The sequence below is a fragment of the Alosa alosa genome, chromosome 3, assembly GCF_017589495.1.
Source record: "Alosa alosa isolate M-15738 ecotype Scorff River chromosome 3, AALO_Geno_1.1, whole genome shotgun sequence".
NCBI lineage: Eukaryota > Metazoa > Chordata > Actinopteri > Clupeiformes > Clupeidae > Alosa > Alosa alosa.
In genome coordinates, this window is record NC_063191.1 from 25,788,175 (window position 1) to 25,807,013 (window position 18,839).

General features: G+C 39.5%; 2 protein-coding genes across 8 annotated transcripts in view; one reads left to right on the forward strand and one right to left on the reverse strand.

Moving 5' to 3' along the window:
- LOC125292710 (gamma-crystallin M2-like) overlaps positions 1-18,839 on the forward strand; it is a 238,608-nt gene that overhangs the window by 177,519 nt on the left and 42,250 nt on the right. The window lies entirely within an intron of this gene.
- LOC125292699 (gamma-crystallin M3-like) lies at positions 11,305-12,370 on the reverse strand. 2 transcript variants are annotated; one of them, XM_048240129.1, is made up of 3 exons: positions 12,311-12,370; positions 11,873-12,124; positions 11,305-11,640 (listed from the first exon to the last, which is right to left on the reverse strand). In XM_048240129.1, exons 1-3 carry the CDS (start codon positions 12,317-12,319, stop codon positions 11,368-11,370), a joined length of 534 nt encoding a protein of 177 aa, XP_048096086.1. In that variant the 5' UTR covers positions 12,320-12,370; the 3' UTR covers positions 11,305-11,367. The 2 variants fall into 2 exon arrangements, with proteins under 2 accessions (XP_048096086.1, XP_048096085.1); XM_048240128.1 differs by lacking the exon at positions 12,311-12,370 and having other exon boundaries at positions 11,873-12,136.

An 18,839-nucleotide genomic window follows, 5' to 3' on the forward strand; every position in this document is an offset into this window, starting at 1 on the left:
AATATTTTACGGCAAATGATGTGTGGGCAATAGGCATCAAATCAAGTGCACAAATGGTAAAATATGAAAGGTAGCTCATTTAAAGTAAATCTATAAAATATGGCCATTTTCCACAATGAAATTTGGCATGCAGGGTGTCATATGAAAGCTCAGAGACTGTAGTATCGGGATGTGGTGTAATAGTTCACAGCAAATGATGTTTGGGCAATAGGCATCAAATGTAGTGCATACTTTGTGGAATATGAAAAACAGCTCATGTAATTTCAATTGTAATAATAGGGTGAATTTCCACGACGAAATTGGCCATGCATGGTGCCAAATGAAAGCTCAGAGACTGTACTTTCGGGATGTGGTGTAATATTTCACGGCAAATGATGTGTGGAAAATAGTCATCAAATCAAGTGCACAAATGGTAAAATATGAAATCATGTAAAGTAAATCTATAAAATATGGCCATTTTCCACAACGAAATTTGGCATGCAGGGTGTCATATAAAATCAAAACAGTGTCTTAATTTGCCTTACTTCTTGACTGCAATGTAGTCAATTGACTGCTTGACATGTCATTTTTATTTTTCTGTACAATAAACAAATACATCTGCTTTATGCCGCAGAATTACATTCATATTTGTCTGACTGCAGACGCGCCACTTCCCTCCCCATATTCCAAGATTAAGATAGTAGCCTATACAAAAAGCACTTCATATCTACTATCATAAAAAAATCGTTAAAACGAATAGCTATTTGCAATTTGACAAAACACTGGTCCTCATTTTGGCAATCACGAGGACGATATGAGCCTGTTGCATTTAGTTAGATGTCCGAGTCAATGCGATAATGTTTGAAAACCACTGGCTCGTAATCACAATAATTTAACACACGACAGTTGGATAGCCTACTTCATCATGTCCCCATGCCTACATTTTTTGTGAGTAGCATAGAGATCGTTAAAAACAATAAAGTATGGCTCTCCGTTTGGGACATCGAAAACTTATATTTTTAATAGACTACCGTCGAAGATGCTGACTTGCAAAAGCCTCGGGATAACACGTTATCTCCACTATCATCAGTCATGCCCCTTGATCAAAGTGGGGAATGAAATAAAAGTTTGAGAACCACTGGCTTAACAAGTTACCTGCAGTCCAGAACACAGAATCTGTTGCAAGAATCGGCGATGATATCGGCAAATGTTTGTTTTCCAAAGTAAGAATTTCACTTCACCATGCACCTTTGACAATGAATAGCTCATTACACTTGTTACTGTTAAACGTAGGCCTACCTGGTATCATTACAAACATTATTCTGTGTCCTAAAACTGGCATATTTTATGGCATTGTGTCACGTAAATTCGTTGCAAAATCTAGAGAAATGTGTGAGGTGGTCAGCGGGGGACAATTGAGACACACATTGGATTGTGTTATTACTTGAACATTCCACACTATCCACAGCTGTGGTAGGCCTATCAGGGGCAGGAGGATTACTGTTAGCGCAGGCTTTATATAAAATTCTTCAACAGAAGGCCTCGAATGTTGTCTTGTTTGTGGAGCGCTTTGCTTCGCTTCTGTAATCTCGGCTTCATTGAAAATGAGGGCTTCCCTCAATGACCCTCCGAGAATAAATAAATAAATAATGAATGAATGAATTAATGAATGAATGCCCAAAATAAAGGCCTGTGGTTTGCGCAGCCTACAGTAAATAACAGACCCGCCAGAATGTGCGTTATGATGCTTTTTTACGAGCAAGATGTTTTTGGTACCCTACGCACACTGCATGTTATTAAATAACAATGATCATCAGTAATATTCGACCATTAATTTGGGTGAATGGGCAAGCGTGACCACCTTGATTGGCTGATTGGCTGATGATTGTAACGCGGGCATGATTCCAAACACCTCCCTTACGATGATGAGTGACAGGTGACAGGTCTCAGAATGCGTCGCTTACACAAGGACGGAAGATGATGAATAACTGGGGCCGTAGGCTATTCACAAAGGCTTTTATCTTACTACTAGGAGTAGGCTACTCCTAAATCGCACTTAAAGATTTTAGCTTGGAGTTTTCTCTTAAAAGTTATTCACAAAGCCTTTCAGACAACTCCTAAACTAGGAGTGAGTCTTTGTGGCTATGGATGACGTCATTACTCATGCACGAGCTTGACTGAAGTGACCACCTTGATTGGCTGACCCGATTAACGCGGGGAATTCCAAACACCTCTCTTCCGATGATGAGTGACAGGTGACAGGTCGGAGAATGCGTGCGCTACACAAGTAGTGCGAAGGACGGAAGATGATTAATAACTGAATAAAAAGGCCTAGCCTAATTACTTTTTGTGAAAAAATTAGGAGTCCTAAAGTTAGGAGTGAAACGCCCATTATTTTTAGGAGTTGCTCCTAAATTCGCCAGTTAGGAGCTACTTTTAGCCTTAAAATTCTTTGTTAATACGGCCCCTGAATAAAAAGGCCTAGCATAAATGAATCAAGGCCAAACAAATAGCCTAGTAGCCTAATGAAACCTACGGATTGATGTAGTATCTTTGTAACATTATTAAATTATTCTGTTACTATGCCTACGTTTGCAAAAGAGAACATTTTAATTTGATTCACAATAATGTTACATTTAATTTACATGTTGACAATGATTAGCCTAGTTTTGGTTTGTTGTTGTTGGCGTTATTGCATGTTAGTTATGCCTACAATGCAAAATTGCTTCCTCACGATTGGAAGCTCCTGTAGCTGCATAGGATTTCCAAACACGGCAAAATGCCACAGGTTTGTGAATAGGTCTGTGAGTAAGGAGTCCTCTTGACTTCTTTTAAGCTGTCAGAGGTGGGAAGGTGTGATTTGTTGGGGGCAGGGACGGATTAACTGGGCACAAATGTCTGATGGTCCCCCTTCCCCCCAGCCAACGTGAATCGGGTGGTTAGTTAATAGGCCTATCGTGAAGATTTTTCCTGCCATCTAAGGCACGAGCGCATCTGTGAGGCCAAGCCTCACCAAGTAGCTCGTTTGTTTACAACTAACATTCCATTTAATTAAACTGCTTTATAGGCTTATAAGCAATATAAGCAATATATATAACTCATTGTTTCAAAAGGAGTAATTTTGCCTTTGTCAGAACTGAAGAGCTGTGGACGGCATGGCACGGTATGCCCAATGAAAATAAATTAACGCAACACAACACAGACCCTGCATCTCTCGCGTCAGTCACTGACATGAACGAAACACAGAACCCGCTTCTCTCACGGCAGTCACTGACAGTAACCTAGAATAAATGCATGGGGAAAAACACTTCCCCATGACAAAGACATCGTAAAACACTGAAAGTTAATATTTTGTCACTAGCAACATACATCTGTCCTTTGTCAAATGTATTATGTTCCAAGTAGCCTATGCGTAATTCTGCTTCATAATTGAACAAATACATTTGCTTATTTCACAGAAAAATATAAATAGCCAGTTAGGGTCTACAGTGCAGAGTTGGTAAGTTATGGTAGGCCAACTTGCAGTGAACATACAAACAGGGGAAATTCTCTTGTAGCTGAGTAGCCTCAGGTGCGCACGTAGACATAAGGCCGAACATGCAAGCGCCAATGAATCGTGCTCTCACGACAATCACGCCGTTAAACTTAAATAGGTTAACATCACTCTAAGTTCGCCTTCAAGCAAGGAAAACGTTGATATTCTACGGGAAAACATTAAAACGGCAAGACAGCGGGGGAAAGTTAAAATACGTGATTAACACGGAAACAGTTGGCATGCATTGTTTTGGTCCCCGTGCACTGGGATTATTTGTCATATTATTAATCACATATGATTATTTGTGAAATTGTGCAAACAGGCGCATCACATTTGAAAAGGAAGGACTGGTAGCATGCAAGCTCACGGGAAAGATTGATTTAAGAACGTTATCACAGTGTGTGGCTGTGGCGCGGGCGGAAGACAGCGACAATTGGCAGGGGAGGGCCATGTCTTTTTTAACAATTCTGTCATTGAACAATTTCTAGCAGGCAAGAGAGGGTCATGCAACTTGCAATTGAAGCACTCAAAATTCCTCTGGTGGCCACTTCAATAAATTACGAACAGTCCCTAGATTGCTGCTGGGCTATATGTCTTGGTTCATGTCTGTTAACAACTCATTGCCGTCAAACGCATAGCCTCGCGGTTGCATCCATTACAAACAAACATGCAATGTGAACGTCTGGGATTGGGGAGAGCACTAAATGCTCTACTGAATAAGTACAAAGTCAAACCTTTAAATGAAATACACTCTTTAACAATAAAAAAAATAAATCGCTAATGACGTAACAGGAAGGCATTTGACTGAGCAACGGAGGTTAATGTGCTCTATATTTTGTCCAAATGATGTCTGTCTATCATCGTTGCACTCGGAGAAAACCAGAATGTTTAATTTGTCCTGCGTTTTTTCTACGGCTGCAAACGGGATTCACTCGCAGTTAACCAAATATTTCTTTATTAGGGCAGGGCAGGCATATTTCTGGCTATTAAATTATTTCTAAACCAGTCTGCTAAAGTCTGCTAAAGTCTGTAGTGAAGTCTGTGTAGGGTTTTCCAGGCTCCATTTCTTTTTACGAGACACCCTGCTCACTTGAGCCATCTACCGGTTGTTTGGGTTGTTGCAGCGTCTCACTGGAAAAATACAAATTAAAGTTGCGTGATACCGCGTGATCCCACGCGCGGACCGCGAGTGGAGCTGGCCAAGTCGAAGCACTGCCCACTGTAATAATTGTAAGAAGAATGGCCATTTTCCACAACGAAATTTGGCATGCAGGGTGTCAAATGAAAGCTCAGAGACTGTAGTTTCGGGATGTGGTGTAATATTTCACGGCAAATGATGTATGGGCCATAGGTATCAAATCTAGTGCATAAATTGTGGAATATGAAATATAGCTCATGTAATTTAAATGTAAGAAAAATGGCCATTTTCCACGATGGAATTTGGCATGCAAGGTGTCATATGAAAGCTCAGAGACTGTAGTTTCGGGATGTGGTGTAATATTTCACGGCAAATGATGTGTGGGCAATAGGCATCAAATGAAGTGCATAAATTGTGGAATATGAAATATAGCTCATGTAATTTAAATGTAAGAAAATGGCCATTTTCCACGATGGAATTTGGCATGCAAGGTGTCATATGAAAGCTCAGAGATTTCAGTTTCGGGATGTGGTGTAATATTTCACGGCAAATAATGAATGGGCCATAGGGATCAAATTTAGTGCATAAATTGTGGAATATGAAATATAGCTATAAATTAAATCTATGAAAAAGGGCCATTTTCCACGATGGAATTTGGCATGCAAGGTGTCATATGAAAGCACAGAGACTGTAGTTTCGGGATGTGGTGTAATATTTCACTGCAAATGGGCCATAGGTATCAAATCTAGTGCATACTGTGGAATATGAAATATAGTTCATGTAATTTAAATGTAAGAAAAATGGCCATTTGGCATGCTGGGTGTCATATGACCGCAGTGAGACGGTAGTATCGGGGTGTGGTTTAATATTTCACGGCAAATGTTGTGTGGGCAATAGGTATCAAGTCTTGTGCATACATTGTGGAATATGAAAAATAGCTAATGGAATTTCAATTGTAATAAAAGGGTGAATTTTCACGACGAAATTGGCCATACATGGTGTCAAATGAAAGCTCAGAGACTGTAGTATCGGGATGTGGTGTAATATCTCACGGCAAATCATGTGTGAGCAATGAGTATAAAATCTAGTGCATAATTTGTAAAATATGAAATATAGCTCATGTAAAGAAGAAACAGAAAAGCTTCAAAATCCCCTCCCCCACCAAACAAGTGCAATATGAGCCGATTTATTTGACAGAAAGCATGTTGTATCATTTACTTAAAGATTGGTCGACAATGGAGTCACCAGAAAAAAGGCTTTATTCGTCTGTGAGGAGTAGCCTACATGTTCGTCTGCTACTAGGCAAATGCCAGTGTCATCGCGTATTTGCAGTCAGCACTGCCCCCTGTCGGTAGAAAATTGCAATATTTAAGGTGGAATGGAAACTTGACTACACCGCATTCTGAATGTGCGGCCAACTTCATCGTAATAACCTAGTGAAAAGACATTTCCAACAATATAAACATGATATAAATGGGAAAGCTTACCGTTCTAGCTATAAACATCGCAGAATCATCCACAGGGCATGATATTTCAAAAACCGCTTCATAGGCTACACGCTTCACGATGATGGCAATGAGTTATCAGACATGCACGAAGAGGCTATAGCCCTGCAACAATCTATCTAAAATGACCCCTATTGGGAGTAGGCCTAGGCCTACCATTCATGATATGTAGGCTAGTAAAATTTTGAAGTTGTGGGACGTTTTATATTATTGTAGTCTTAGGCCTATGTTCATTCGTCCCCTTATTCAACTGTCCTGAGGAGTGAGGAATGAAACGCACGTCCCACTTTTGCTGTAGGCTAATAATTCCTGAACGGTTTTGTTCAAAGCTGGAAATGCATTTGTATTTGACAGAGGACAGATATAGGTTATAGTGACCAAATATTAGCTTTTAGTGTGGTACGATCGGTTTGTAGGCTAAATTACGTTTAGACCTAATTAAAAAGTAAATGGTTGCTTTGCTTTTTATTAATTCGAAACCATTAATAAAAAGCAAAGCAACCATTTACGCCTTCATAAAATAACAACTTGCCAGATATGCCTTAATGGACAATAACGTAGACAGCAAATTAAGATATACCGCTGTGTAGCCAAGCCTTATGCCATACCCAAGTAGCCTAAATCGAGGTCATTTTTAATTATGCATGATGTATTTTGTTATTGAATTCATAGGCTGGGATTCCTCTCAGCAGCAATTATGTTTAAAGGTAGCCTCCTGCTTTTTCAGAAAGGGGCGGCAGGCAGGCTACTGACAGAGCGACATACAGTGGCAGAGCAACGCACAGTGACTGAAAGTGGTACTAAAGTTTCACGCAGCTTCACGTCACGTAATGCGTGAATGAAGTGGCCATTTCAAAGTAATGCTCGCTGTAAGTACTAATAAATGAAATGGTGGCAGATCTGGGTAGCCTGTGCTGAAAAAATATAGCATGTGTAAATTACACTTACAATGACCAGGATAAATGCTTATAACTAAAGGTAGTCAGAATGGCCAAACATAGAGTAGGGCTCATAGGGCTAAATAAAAAATGGCATTTCTGTAAGGCACATACCACATATTTTTCACATTTGCTCAGCCCCAGAGAATCCCTCCACCATGGCAATGATATTGCCAAATTCAGGACAATCTGTCCTACACACACATGAAAGGCAAGTCGAGCTGCCAGCTTGCAGTAGTGAGATACATGTCAAAATATAATAATTTTTATAATATGTTTTTGGTATTTTTTACCTTTACCTTTAATATTGCCCTTTACCTTTTTACCTTTAATATTGCCCTTTACCTTTTTACCTTTAATATTGGGACATCATATTTAAACAATTGTAGATTTACTTGTCATGCTCACACAAATTATTTTTCCAAACAACTCAAGAGCAATAACCACCTTTTTCTGCATTATACACCTATGCCTTGTTTTCTTGTTCTGCAAAGACTCCAAGAATGTGGGACACATTTTCCAATCCTCTTAGTAGTAGTTCTAACCACATCCTGTTAGGTTTATTATGACCATATAGGTTTATATCAGATTTTTTTTTTTTTTTTTTTTTTTTTTTTTTTGATGTCCAAATTTCCGTCAATGATTCCCGGGACACTGAAAAGACCGGGGTAGACAAAACGGTGGGCATGTAACCCATATGGATAGCATGGAACCATCGTTTTCGTTTTGATCTGTAGCCCCACGCTGGACTGCACCCCGAAGGAGGGTAGGGCAGACTACAGTTTTCTGTGAATATCTCGAGAACCGTAAGGTTTAGGAGGGACCATTTTTTTGTATGTTGATCTCAAGGGGCCATCAACCCATTCCATAACCACTAATTTCATGTATAGCGCCACCTAGTTAACACAAAAAAGTAAAAATGAGGTGTTGTAATTGTAGGTATCTGTGACCCTAACATAGTCAAAACTGCACAAAATTGGAAGTGTAGGATCATTTTGACACCTTCTGAATGCACGCCAAGTTTCATTGGAATTTTTTGTTCATGGGGGCCACACAATAAATTAATTTATATTACTATACACCAACTGGCCTGTAGGTGGCCGGAACAGTTTTCTGTGAATATCTCGAGAACCGTAGGGCCTAGGGGTCCACCTTTTTTTTGTATGTTGGTCTTAAGGGGGCATGTCAACCCATCCCATTACCACTTATTTCATGTATAGCGCCACCTAGTTAAAAAAATTAAAAAAAAAAATTAAGTGTTTTCATCTCAATATCTCTGGCTGACAAGGTCAAAACTGCACGAAATTAAAAGTGTAGGATCATTATGACACCCTCTGAATACATGCCAAGTTTTGTGTACTTTCGTTCATGGGGGGGCCTTACAATAAAATAATTTATGTGTACATTTAGTGGCATTACACCAACAAGGATTCCCGGGACACTGAAAGACCGGGGTACACAAAACTTGGTGGGCATGTACCCCCACATGGATAGCATGGAACCGTCATTTTTCGTTTTCATCTGCAGCCCCCCCGCTGGACTGGACCCCGAAAGGAGGGTAGGGCAGAAACAGTTCTCTGTGAATTTTATGGTATGTTGGTCTCAAGGCCCACATCAACCTGGCTCATAATCACTCATTTGTGATTTGCCCCCCCCCGGTAAAAAATGAAAATCAGTAGGATTAAAAGAAAGCCAAAATAAATATTCATCATCATCATCATGGCTGCATTTTCAGTATTGGTCGTTTATCGTTTGTCCACTAGATGGCGCATCGTTGCAGTGAGGCGTAATTTTGTTGGAAGTTAAAAGTGGGTTGGAAAAAAAAAACAATGGGACGCTTCATACCAAGGACTGTAATTTACGCAGCGAACATCTAATAAGGATAGGGCCGATGTTCACATGAAGTGTAATTCCCATTTCTTCTTGAAGCCGAAATAAATCTGAGGATGTTTATCGGACATGCTTGGTTTTTTACTGCAGGAATGCGTTAATCTTGTAATATCAATAAGGACCCAGGTAATGTTACGTTAAGCGTTGGTTGAGTGATGGAGGCATTTGATTTATTGCATTTGTAGAAAACTATAAATGCGGTTATACCAAGCAAATGTATAGCAGCACTGTTTTATCTTTCGACTGTCATTTATTGCCGTGCTACAAAATCATTCTGTGCAATGGAAGATTTACCAACGTTACACCGGTCTGATACAGTTTTGCCTATACATGCGTGAGACTGAGGCGCCTGTTTATTTTGTTTTAAGTCGTGCAGGGGTGTGAGAGGGGAATCGATGTGCTTTGATTACAGCTTGGTAGTTGTAGTCTGTGAAATTAAAAAGCGCGTGTGTGTGAAGTATCCAAACAATGACACCTTCATTTCATTATGGCTGCTTTAGCAAAACACCTTAAGCTACTGTGTAGTGGGTCCCATTTAGAAGTGGCTACTTCATTAGCTTTCCTTGACTCATGGAGCTGCGTGAATGTTATTACAACTTTTCGCCCACGATATGACAGTTTAAGTCCGGCTTGATACTGTAAGCATGTAAGCCATTGGTTTCAAAGGAGATTTTATTTGTGTAGCCAGCATAGCCTATTGACAATTTATGTTGTCATTAGGCCTACCTTATAATCCTACCTGTAGCTTAGGGAAGCTAACAACTTTCTATTAGGATCTAGTTTGTTAGTTACCGTTTTGTCATAACTCCCTGATGCATTTTTGCATTTAGAATAGCCAGGCGTGAAGGCTATATCTCAATGGGAAAATTAAACAATATCGGTGCCTATGGACTAGGCTGGGTGAACCCAGCCTGATCTGCCCGCTATTTATTTTTTTTTTGATTTCTTAAAAGATTGAGCTTGGTCTGATGAAAGCCAGACTAGCCATGGACCTCAGTTAAACAATGCAAGGGAACATGAATCAGCCTATTTTTGCACTAACAATAACGGACAAAAGCTCTTCAACTTTGGCCCGTTAAAATGTGTATGAACAGTCTAGCGGCGCGCATTTCATCAAGGCCCATTTGGACATGTCAGTTATTTGCACCACTGGTTAGATGTAAAACAGCATTTCGTTTCAGACTAGGCTACTGTTACTTAATTTGTGCATTAACAATAACGTTTTCAGACTACTGTTACTTAATTTGTGCATTGACAATAAAGTATTACATGAACTAAAGATGACTAAAATCTTATGTAGAAGAAAGAAACATTCACAAAAAAAATCCATCCATCCAAAATGACCTTTGTTTTTTGATAGCTGTTGAAAACGGCATGGAACTGACAGAGATGGTTTTTTTGTTTATAAATACATAAAAATAAATAAATAAATAACATTATGCTGATACCTTTTGCTTTTCCCAAATACAATGTAGCCTACAGGTGTAAGTGACCTTTCATCAATCCAGTTGCAATGGATGAACTGTGATGAACTGCCCTACTTGTGATTGTTTAGAGATTTTAAAGGTTTTATAACAATTCTACATCTTCTTTGGCTATTCTACAATCTATTCACCTTTTCAGCACCAGTAGGGTACTTTCTGTGCAGCCGCACACACACACTCAGGCATGCCAAATAAGCATACACAAAAGTTTCAAGAGTGGGGGATGGAGTAAAATATGGAGACAAATTGAAGTGTGATTTTTTTTTCGAGCGGATGTACAGGACTGGCTGGCGGTCATATTTTTACGCTATGCGAAATTACATCTAGTTACTGTACATGTCAGTCTAGGTACACTATTGAATCACCTGTTTAATCACATGTTTCTTCAATTTAATTATGTAATTCCGTTTAATTACTGAATTTATTATGTATATGTGTGCAGGAGGCAACAGTATTACAGCTATTTACAAAACTATGTTGTATGCTATTTAAGCACAATTGTGTATCATTTGTATCGTTTCTACTGCGAAATAACACTGCTGGAACTATCCACTTCATTATTGTTACTCAAACTCAGTCATTAGTCACTAGCCTGCATGACTATATGGGATAGGTACAATTAGATGCATCTGGAGGGACTGCATTTCTTATGCTACGGCGCTTGTGGGTTTTTATCGAAATGAAGCTCATAAGTCTTTGTTGCATTGGGGTATGAATTAATAACGTGTACCTTTTGTATATCTGAAATAATTACTTGCACCATGTAGATCTAGTTCTAAAAAATGCTGGGATATGCCGATAATATGAATTTAACATAGAAACACTGTCTTCACCATTAGTTATTTGAACAGTTTATTTTGTACAAACGGCTCAGGTAGATAAACATCTGATATTCAGTTTAACAAGAATCCATGATACGTCTGATGGAGCTGATTCTCATGCTAGAGCCCATGTCCCTGAAGCTTCTGTGCTCTCCAGGCATCATGTACATCATTCTGCCTCTGAAGTGGGGCTGCTCATACATGAGCCAGTGGCCATCCATAACATTGCAGGACTGGCAGTCAGACATGCGGAAGCGGTCCATGATGGAGTCACAATCCTCCATCAGCTCAGACATCTGACCACCGAAGTTCTCCCTCTCGTAGATTCTCATTCTGAACTGTCCTCTATGCTGTTTTGAGAGAGTCCAGAATTCAGTTATTCAGAGTATCATCCCATGACAGTTTTGACACGCTCAAGATGACAAAGCATGTTTGTTTCTGGAAGGCTGAACTATAATGACTGTGAACAATATATCCAGTGTGCGGCACATAGGGCATTCAGAGTTGTATGTGTTGGTTTAGATTTATTCTAGAGACCTTTGTGAAGCTAGGAGTTCCCCCCTCTTAGTACAATATACTCACTTGGGGAATCATTCGGCAGGAGCGGATGAAGTCACTCATCATTCCCATACCCATCAGCCTCTGATTGTCGGGATACTCGCCCCTCCTCATGAAGAACTGGTTTCCCATGAAGTTGGGACGGTCGTAGATCATGAAGCAGCCGCTCTCCACCCTGATGGAATTGCAGCGACTGAGGTAGGAGGACATGTCAGAGCAGTCGCTCATGCACTCATAGGAGCGGCCCTGGAAGTTCCTCTCCTCGTAGAACACGATCTGAAAATACATATAACAAAGTAAATTCCAGTTAATTGAATCCACACTGTGACATACTGAAATTGCTACAGAGAGTGATGTTTCCCACTTTATAATACCACAACAAGATTACACGACAGTATCTCGATTGATCAGTGAGATACATGGCTGATGATGTGAAAATACAGTAATGATTCCATCCCATACCCTTCCCATGATGATGTTTTAAGTCCTGTCGCACACCTGCAGTGAAACCTGTAACACCAGCTGCCACTTTTATACCCAACTAAGAACCCAAACCATCTGTGGCACCATTGTACTAAAGCCCTGACTCAACAGCATACAGTATCAGAGTGGCGTGTTCTTTGTCAGAGCGCACTATACTGTAAAGGGTTATTATTTGATGTTAGTGACTAGATGATCCATTTACATATTGTTCTCTGCATTGCCTGAAAGCATAGAAAATTCTGTGCCCTGAAAGCAAATTTTAGTATCTACTTTAATCTTTCTTGAACCGCAACAAAATATACAGTTTCAACCTACATGCACAAGTGTTTAAACTTAAATACAATACACAATTTACAATTTAAACTTAAAATTCCTTTTTTTTAAAAAAAAAGATTTTTTGGACTTTTTTTTCTTTTTAGAGATTAGTAGATTTGCTAAATCTCAGGAAGGGCATATTGGGACTGAAAAAAATACCACAATGACACCTTAATACATTGAAAACGTGTTTATATATTGATAGCCATTTTGTATTAATATCCTCATGATGGAGGAAAATCTTCATAAGGTCCTGATTTACAACTCAGTGGATAAAATAGAAATTGTCAAGCTTAGACTGAAAGTATGAAACATAAATATTCACTTAGTGTATATTTTAACTGGTACATCTGAATTTGACCCCGTCAATCTACTAAAAGGTTCCTCTCTTGCATGTCACCATCAAAGGTAGACAAAGTACACAATTCTAAATAAATAAAAAAAAAACTAACTAAGTCAAAGTATAGATACACCTTTTTGATACACTAAGTCAAAATTTTACTTGAGTTGAAGTACATAAGTATTTGTCCTTTGTAATGTGTTGTAATGTAATGTTTATTTTGTCAACAATAGGATGTACATCCGTTGGTTGGTCACAAGAACTTAAACAGAACTTTAGTTCCTTGCATGGACTTAAACAGACCTTTAGTTCCTTGCATCCAGCATCAACATTTTGCCTACTTTCACACATTTGCAACTGTTAAAAAGGATGTAACAATTCATTTTAAATTGTTATTCATTCTCTGTTCAAAAATCTAAAACATGTTTATCTTCGAATACAAAACAGGATAACTCAATTATGAGAAGTTTATTTACCATTTAATGATGTAAAGATCTAGCTATGTGGTGAATGTCAGGTGATTGTCTAATTTAATTCCAAATTCACTATGATCATGGAGGATATTCTGATGAAGAATCTGCTCTGCACTCAACTATTAAAAAAAATAACTTCAATATGGTCTATTGCATTATTGTATTTAAAGAATCACTTCAAATGTGCTTAAAAGTAACGGGTACATCATGCTCATATTTCAAATGTTGCGTAGTCAAAAGTACAGTATTTGCCTTTTAAATGTAATGGAGTAAAAGTCACAAGTTTCCAAAAATATTAATAGTCAAATAAAGTACAGATATTTGAAAATCATACTTGACCTTGGATGAGGAAGAACGAAGAATATCCTGAAAGGTGCACCATGTTTAAAGTGAAGCATGTGGCCAGGTGATGCTCTAGGCCTAGTTTGCTTCCTCTGGCACTGATAATCAGCTGCATATGAAGGGGTTGGTAGAGTCATTCAAATATTTGGACATCCTTGGAGAAAACATCATACTGTCCATAGAAACCAATAGAATGTAAACTGAGTAAACTTGAGTCTATTGTCCGTTAAAAATTGACTGATATTTCTCAGGAATGCTTTCACAGCTGACGTCTGACTACCCACAACCTTAGCACTGGATTTTAACAATGAAAATGAGATTATAGTGGACTTTGGGAGGCATAAGACACATCATTTACCCGTGGTAATTGAGGGGGAGGGCATTGAGGTGGTCCAGACATACAAATATCTGGGAGTCCACCTGGACCATAAACTGGACTGGTCAGTGCATGTAAGTGCAGCATACAGGAAAGGTCAGAGCAGGCTCTTTTTTCTCAGGAAGCTAAATGAGATATGTAATGTAATGAGATGCTGTACCTTTTCTATCAGTCGGTTGTGGCCAGTGCAGTGTTCTTTGCTGTGGTGTGCTGGGGCAGCTGTATGACATCCAGGGAGGCTAACCGACTTGACAAACTGGTCAGGAAATGTGTGTCAGCGTTGGGGAGTAGGGTTGACTCTGTAGGATATTTGGTGGAGGAAAGAATGAGGAGAATGATGAAATCCATCCTCAGTAAGAGGAGCCACCCGCTGCATGACACTGTGGTTGCCCAGCAAAGCAGCCGCAGTGACCATCTCCTTTCCATGAGCTACAGGACTGAGAGGTTCAGGAGGTCATTAGACTACACAACGGACCTGTTTGAAGTGCATTAATTATTTACTACTAATGATGGTAGCTTGTTTTGTGACTTTTTATTTTATTAACTGTTGTCGAACTTAACCTTCTGATTGATGTTGACAAGTTGGGTGATGTGATCATTCAATAATTCTCATACCACAGATGGAGATGTAAGTTTTGACATGCTTTATAAGAACTGTGCTTTTCTCTGTATTTTCAGACTACGCTTGTTAGCGACATAGGTTTCCGAAAAAAACTCTATCTTTGCACATCGGCCCCAGAGTTATCATGTGCCGTGTGGGAGCGTTGAGTTGACCCACTGATATTTATGCTTAGGATCTTGCTTGGGGCATTTGAATAAATAAACAAATAAATATTTCCTCATTATTAAATTAGCTTTGGACTTTGCACTTTGCCCGACATTTAGATTAGTGCCCCATGTAAGTTATATCATTACCATTATTTAATTGATACAATTGCAGATTTTTGTTGTAAGTCTGGATTTGGCATACGCATGCCCATCACGACTGTGGTGGCCATTATTTTACTAATGGATTTTATTTAAACAACCTTCTCCAGTTTAACTCATCACAATCTTTTCAACAGGCCTGAAGGTCTGTGTATTAGCGGTCACAATCTCGGTTTTAAGTAAAAAATTTATCAAAATGACGTCACAATCTTGAACTTTTGAACACAATCTCGAAATCAATTGTAGAATCGACGATGCAGCCACACTCCCAATGTCACGTCCAGCATGCATGGCAAGAAGGGGAAAAAAACACCAATTCGTGTGGAAGTGTGGCACGTGAACGTGATCTCAGATTTTAAGCTGCAGCCACTTAAAAAACACATCAACCGAACTCGAACCCCTTCCTGCTTCTTTGAAATCATGGTTGTGGAAATATTTTGAGGTTCATTCATTCACATCAGTTAACACTAACTTACACTAGGTTACTCAGCTTTGCAAGTGAAGTTCTAGAAAGAGTCCAAAAATACTTTAAGGCATAAAATGCATAACAGTGTAAAATTCTGTAAACACTAACCTTGGAGTGTGCTATGACAATCAAATTATCATTCAGTGTTATACCATTTCGCTATGCTCACATCTATGTTTTTGTCTGTTCTGTTTAGTAACTCGCAGAAGGAACGGTATGAAAAAAAAAAGTGGTTTCAGAATTAAAAAAACCCAAAAACATTACTGGAAATAACCAAAGACAAAAAAATAAACAACATAAGAAAGGCATTTTGACCATAATTCATAGCGAAACTACAGCAACATACTCTATTCACAATTACAATAAATATTTCTTAGATATATCGGATCGCCCCCTATTACCACCAGCCCTGTGTTTCTGTCGTCTTACGGGTATGTGTCACTTACTATTCATTTCTATACAAACCAAGATGGCGGATTCCTAAAGAAATGCAAGCACCCACACCATAAGTGTATCTAAATTAGCTATGTACCAAAAATGACATATTACCGTGACTCGAAGAGCTATAAACAGTCTTGTAAGGCTGCGTGTACAAATCCGCTTGAAGCTCCAGTGGAATTTTGAGGTAGCGACGAGAATTCTCAGTCTAACCGTTCATGTGGCGTTGAAAGGGTGAAAGTAGACGGGTCAGACCAGGCCAGCACTAACCTCCGGGCGCAGTAAACAATTTTAGGCAGTAAAAGCCCTGGTAAGAACCAAACCAGATTTTGTTCTACACACCTATGGCTACTGAAAAATGTAAGGTTCATTTATCAAATGTTATTTTGAAGTATTAAAAAACATTGTTGTTTTAGAATTTTCGGACGAAATGGGTGATAAACGGAGGTGTTTCGATACACAGTAGTAATGCTGTGAAAACCACAGAATCTTGTTACAGTGCATTAATTAAATAAAAAAATATTCACAAATAAGTAAATAATTTTAAAAATTGAAAATCGAAATTGTGACTTTAAAATCAAAAATTAAATCAAATCGAGGATTTGGAGAATCGTGACACCCCTACTATGTATGTTGTATTGGTGACTAAATAATCTCCAGTGAACTTCTCTAAATCTGAGGACCTTTCATGTTTATTTTCAACATGTCATTCGTGACCATTATTCCCTCATGACAGATTTATTTTGTCACAGCTATCAATTATTTAGCTGCCTTTTCATTTAATTGGGGGCCTAGCAGCGAAGCTGCGAAGGCACCCATTGAGTTACTAGCTTTTCCTATTATTGGGGCCAAGCAGCGAAGGCACCCATTGAGTTACTAGCTTTTCCTATTATTATTATTCTGCCATTGGAGTCTATGGCAGCCCATGGAATGCATGGGTCCCGAAAAATTGTCACCCTCTAATGCAGAGTTCATTGACCCCTATCCTATCACTTTCCGCCATATTGGATTTAGTCCAAACTCTACGAAAAGTTTCAGCAGTTACAAATTTCATCCGTCAGATCAAATACTGATCAATACTTGTCAGATCTTTTAATTTCATTTTTGTTTGCCAGTGACAGCCAATCAAATATGGCGATAAAGCCACCAAACAGGAAGTGGGCCAACATCTCGGCTGTGCTTTAATGTATGAAGTCCAAACTTGGTACAGGGACTTGGTATCGGATTGTGAGGATGCACTAGGAAATTGTCAATTGAAATGTGGCCTCTATAGGGGCTTCATTGTATGAAGTCCAAACTTGATACATGGACATATTAGCTGATTGTGAGGACATGCAAGGAAAATGGTCTCGTTTGGCCTCTAGGGGTGCGGTAATAAAGAAAGTGAGCTCACATCTCAGCAACACTTTGGTGTATGAAGTCTAAACTTGGTACATGGTACCAAGTTTAGGGACATGGTAGCTGATTGTGAGAATGCACAAGGAAATTGGTGTAATTTGGCTTCTTGCTGTGAGTGCTTGCTTATGCCATGGCAACGCCATTCCTGCTATAGGGCACTTCTTGGCACCCACATTGCTGCTTGCAGCTATATTTGGGGGCCTAGCAGCGAAGCTGCGAAGGCTCCCATTGAGTTACTAGCTTTTTGCGCTGTAATACAGGAATTATTGTGAGAACTCACAAGGACATTGGTGTAATTTGGCCTCTAGGGGCGTTGTAACAAAGTAAATGAGCTTATTTCTCAGCCGTTCTTTATCCAATTGCCATCAAACTTGTTGTGAGTGCTTGCTCATGCCATGGCAATGCCATTCCTGCTATAGTGCACTGCTAGGCCCCCGCATTGCTGCTTGCAGCTATATTTGGGGGCCTAGCAGCGAAGCTGCGAAGGCACCCATTGAGTTACTAGCTCTTCCTATTATTATTATTATTATATATCTGCCATTGGAGTCTATGGCAGCCCATAGAATGGCTGGCTAAAAAGTACAGATTTTTTGGCAGAAAGTTTTGGGACACTCCACTGACCACTCACGCTCATTTACGGATCTCTAAACCCAGCCGTCTAGCGCCACCAACGGGTCAAAATTTGGCCGAAAATTGAACCGCTGGGTCTAAAGTTATGAAATTCGGCACACTGATTCAGGACCGTCCCATGATCACTCTCACCAATTTACAGAACTCTATGCCCAACACTCTAGCGCCACCAATGGGTCGAACCTGGATTGCATTCACGCATGTGACCATTGAACGGTGCGTCCAATTTTCACAAATCGGACACTGTTGGAATCCCTGGACGGACCTGAGTTTATAGACCGCTATTACGTCACTTTCCTCCATATTGGACCTCCACCATATTGGATTTAATCCAAACTCTATGAAAAGTAGTGAAAAGTGTTCACAAATTTTATCCGATTTTCACGGAACTTGGCGGAGATAATCTTCTGCCCAAGCCGCACAAACGATACTTGTCAGATTTTTCAATTTCATTTTTGTTTGCCCGTGACAGCCAATAAAATATGGTGATGAAGCCGCCAAACAGGAAGTGGACTAACATCTCTGTGACGCTTTGAGTTAACATAACAAAACTCGATACCATTAGTCAGGACACTGTCCCAATCACTCACAGCAATTTTTATGCATATACATTGAACACTCTAGCGCCACCACCAGTTCAATTCTGGACATGCGTTCTTGCACGTGATCCTTGACTCTTTTGTCTGATTTTCACAATTGAGGTAGCGTCTGAATCCTTGGACCATCTCGAGTTCATCGACCCCTATCCCGTCACTTTCCGCCATATTGGACCTCTGCCCTATTGGATTTAGCCCAAACTCTAC